General features: G+C 49.8%; 1 protein-coding gene across 1 annotated transcript; it reads right to left on the bottom strand.

The window, feature by feature from the left end:
* Nucleotides 1–376: 376 nt before the first annotated feature.
* LOC100481048 (olfactory receptor 10H2) lies at nucleotides 377–1,336 on the bottom strand. Its single transcript, XM_002930716.3, has one exon. It carries the CDS (start codon nucleotides 1,334–1,336, stop codon nucleotides 377–379), a length of 960 nt encoding a protein of 319 aa, XP_002930762.2.
* Between the last annotated feature and the right edge of the window lie 1,379 nt (nucleotides 1,337–2,715).

Raw genomic sequence — 2,715 nt, forward strand, 5'->3', positions numbered from 1 at the left:
GGGGAAGAAATGGGGACTGAATGGGTAGAGTTTCCTTTTTGGGTGACAAAAATGTTTCAAATTGATTGTGGAGTTGATCACATGACTCTGAATATACTAGAGACCAATTGACTTGTGCACATTAAATGGGTGAATTATATGGCATGTGGACCATATCTCAACAAAGCTGTTTGATTACAAATAAAACTGATATCCAAGACACAACCAGGGGAGGAAGAAGAAGAAAAGGTCACATTTATTGAGCACCTGCTACGTCATGGGTGTTGTCACACACCTTTTGACCAATCTTACTAGGTAGTCATTGTTAACCCCATTGTACAGATGAGGGTATGGTCATCCTTCTACCTTCTTCTAAAACCACCTTCACACTGGCCACTTAGATGCCAGAGGGATAGAGTTTGCTAAGGGAGGTCTTCTTCATGGCGGTCTTCAGCTCCTTATTCCTGAGACTGAAGATGATGGGACTGAGGAAGGGCGTGAGGACCGTGTAGGTGATGGCCATCAGGGTGTTGCTTTCCTGGGAGTGCAGACTCTTGGGCTTGAGGTAGATGATAGAGGCAAAGCCATAGTGCACAACGACCACAATGAGGTGGGACGCACAGGTGGAGAAGGCTTTGTGCCGGCCCTCAGCAGAGGGGATTTTCAAGATGGCGGCCACAATTAAGATGTAGGAGAGGAGGATGAGGAGAAAGCAGCCCAACAAGACGGTGATACATACCAGCCCCACACCCAGGGCCACCACTGGTACATCAGTTCCACAGGCCAGCTTCAAGAGAGGAGGCACATGACATAAAAAATGGTGGATCTCATTGGGTCCACAGAAGGTAAGGTGGAAAATGGCTGTGGCCACCACCAACCCTATGACTGAGCCACCAGCCCAGGACCAGGCTACCAGGCAGATGCAGGTGCATGGACTCATGAACATACTATAGCGCAGGGGGTGGCAGATGGCCACATAGCGGTCATAGCCCATGACAGTGAGCAGGAAGGAGTGGGTGAAGCCGAATGTGAAGGAGAAGAACATCTGGCTGGCACAGGCCCCAAAGGCAATGGTGTGCTGGGTGGAGAGCAGGTCGGCCAGCAGGCGGGGGGTGATGGCCAAGGTGTAGAGGATCTCGGAGATGGACAGGGTGCACAGGAAGAGGTACATGGGTGTGTGCAGGCTGCGCTCACTCCAGACAGTGGCCATGATGAGCAGGTTCCCCAGCAGCGTGAACAAGTACATGAGCAGGAACAGCAGGAAGAAGACAGGCAGGAGATGTGGAGGGAAGGTGGAGAAGCCCACGAGGATGAATTCAGACACGGAGCTGTGGTTTAGATCCATAGTGGCGGCCATCCCTGGGTGGAGAGAGAGTGAAGGCTGCCTGGTGGGAAGGAGCTCTGGGTCTGTGCTGAGCCAGCCTGGGAGGACTTTCCCAGTGAGGGGGGGAAGGGGCACACCCTGCAGACCATGGCCAGTCCCTCTGCCACCCGCTGCCTATGATGACTGTCAGTGCTCTGCAGAGCTGTTTGGGGTTCACAGAAGATTGTGAGCCTCAAGTGCACAGTACAAGCCCAGGTGTGTAGTAAGAACACAGTAAAAAGTAATACTGATCATAATAATTACAACTACTATTGTTACTACTATTGACTCCATGAACAATCACCTGGTTTCCCTGCCTTTGAACATGCTGGCCACTCCATGCTTCTCTACATCTCTGTGATTTCCAATCCTTCCTGAATTTTATGTGCAAGCTACTCCCTAATTGCTCTCTTCAGCTGGAGGTCCCCTCTCCTGTTGGCATGGAGAGGATGTAGATTCTGGTTAATTCTCAGCATTATCCCCTACCGGCTCACTGGGAACATGGAATAATAATCCTTATGCCACAAGGCTTGTGTGACACTCAGGGGAGCTAATTCACATTCAGCTCTTAGCTACTGTTGCTGTTGTGTGATCTAACTTGTGTGACTCCCCACAAGGACGTGGCACTGACCAGCATCAGCAGAGCCACATTCTCTGACCCCTGCTGGGCACTCTATCTCTGGTCACTTACCAATGCTCTTCTCTGAATGTTCTTCCCTCTCCTCGAGCCCTGCCCACTCTCCTCTCCCCAGCCTCCTGCTTTGGGGAGCAACCAAGGCTCACGGCTGTGGCTTCTCTCATATCCTTCCCTGAGTGGCAACAGACTCACATGTGCCCCAGCTCCCTGTGAGGGCAGCTGTCCTTCCAAGCACTTGCTCCATCCAGTGTTCCTTCTCTGTCTTTCTGTCTCTCTGTCTTCCTCTCTCTGCCACCAACAGACTTGATGCAAAAATCCAACATCTTTTTTAAAATGCAGGATGGATCCAAGATGAATGGATAAACAAAAAGTGGTATAGCCATATGACGGAATATCTTTAAAGCATACAGAAGCAAGAAGTACTGACACCCGCTGCAACATGGATGAACCTCAAAGACAATATGCTGAGTGAATGAAGCCAGCCACAAAGACCACATAGTGTATCATTTCATTTATTGGAAATATCCAGAATAGGTAAACGCATCAAGACAGAAAGCAGATTAGCGGTTGCCAGGGAACGGGAGTAGGGGTGAATGGAGAGTGACTGTTAATGGGTTACAGATTACCATCTGGGGCAGTGATATGTCTTGGAAAGAAATAGAGGTGTTGGTGGAACAACACTGTGAATGTTTCAATGGCACTGTTTTGTGCCATTTAAAATGGCAAGGATGTGGAC

Source organism: Ailuropoda melanoleuca, chromosome 4 (assembly GCF_002007445.2).
Source record: "Ailuropoda melanoleuca isolate Jingjing chromosome 4, ASM200744v2, whole genome shotgun sequence".
Classification (NCBI taxonomy): domain Eukaryota; kingdom Metazoa; phylum Chordata; class Mammalia; order Carnivora; family Ursidae; genus Ailuropoda; species Ailuropoda melanoleuca.

Bases quoted from the DNA above. Each gene is read 5' to 3' on its own strand.
- LOC100481048 (XM_002930716.3), bottom strand. From the start codon at position 1,336: ATGGCCGCCACTATGGATCTAAACCACAGCTCCGTGTCTGAATTCATC.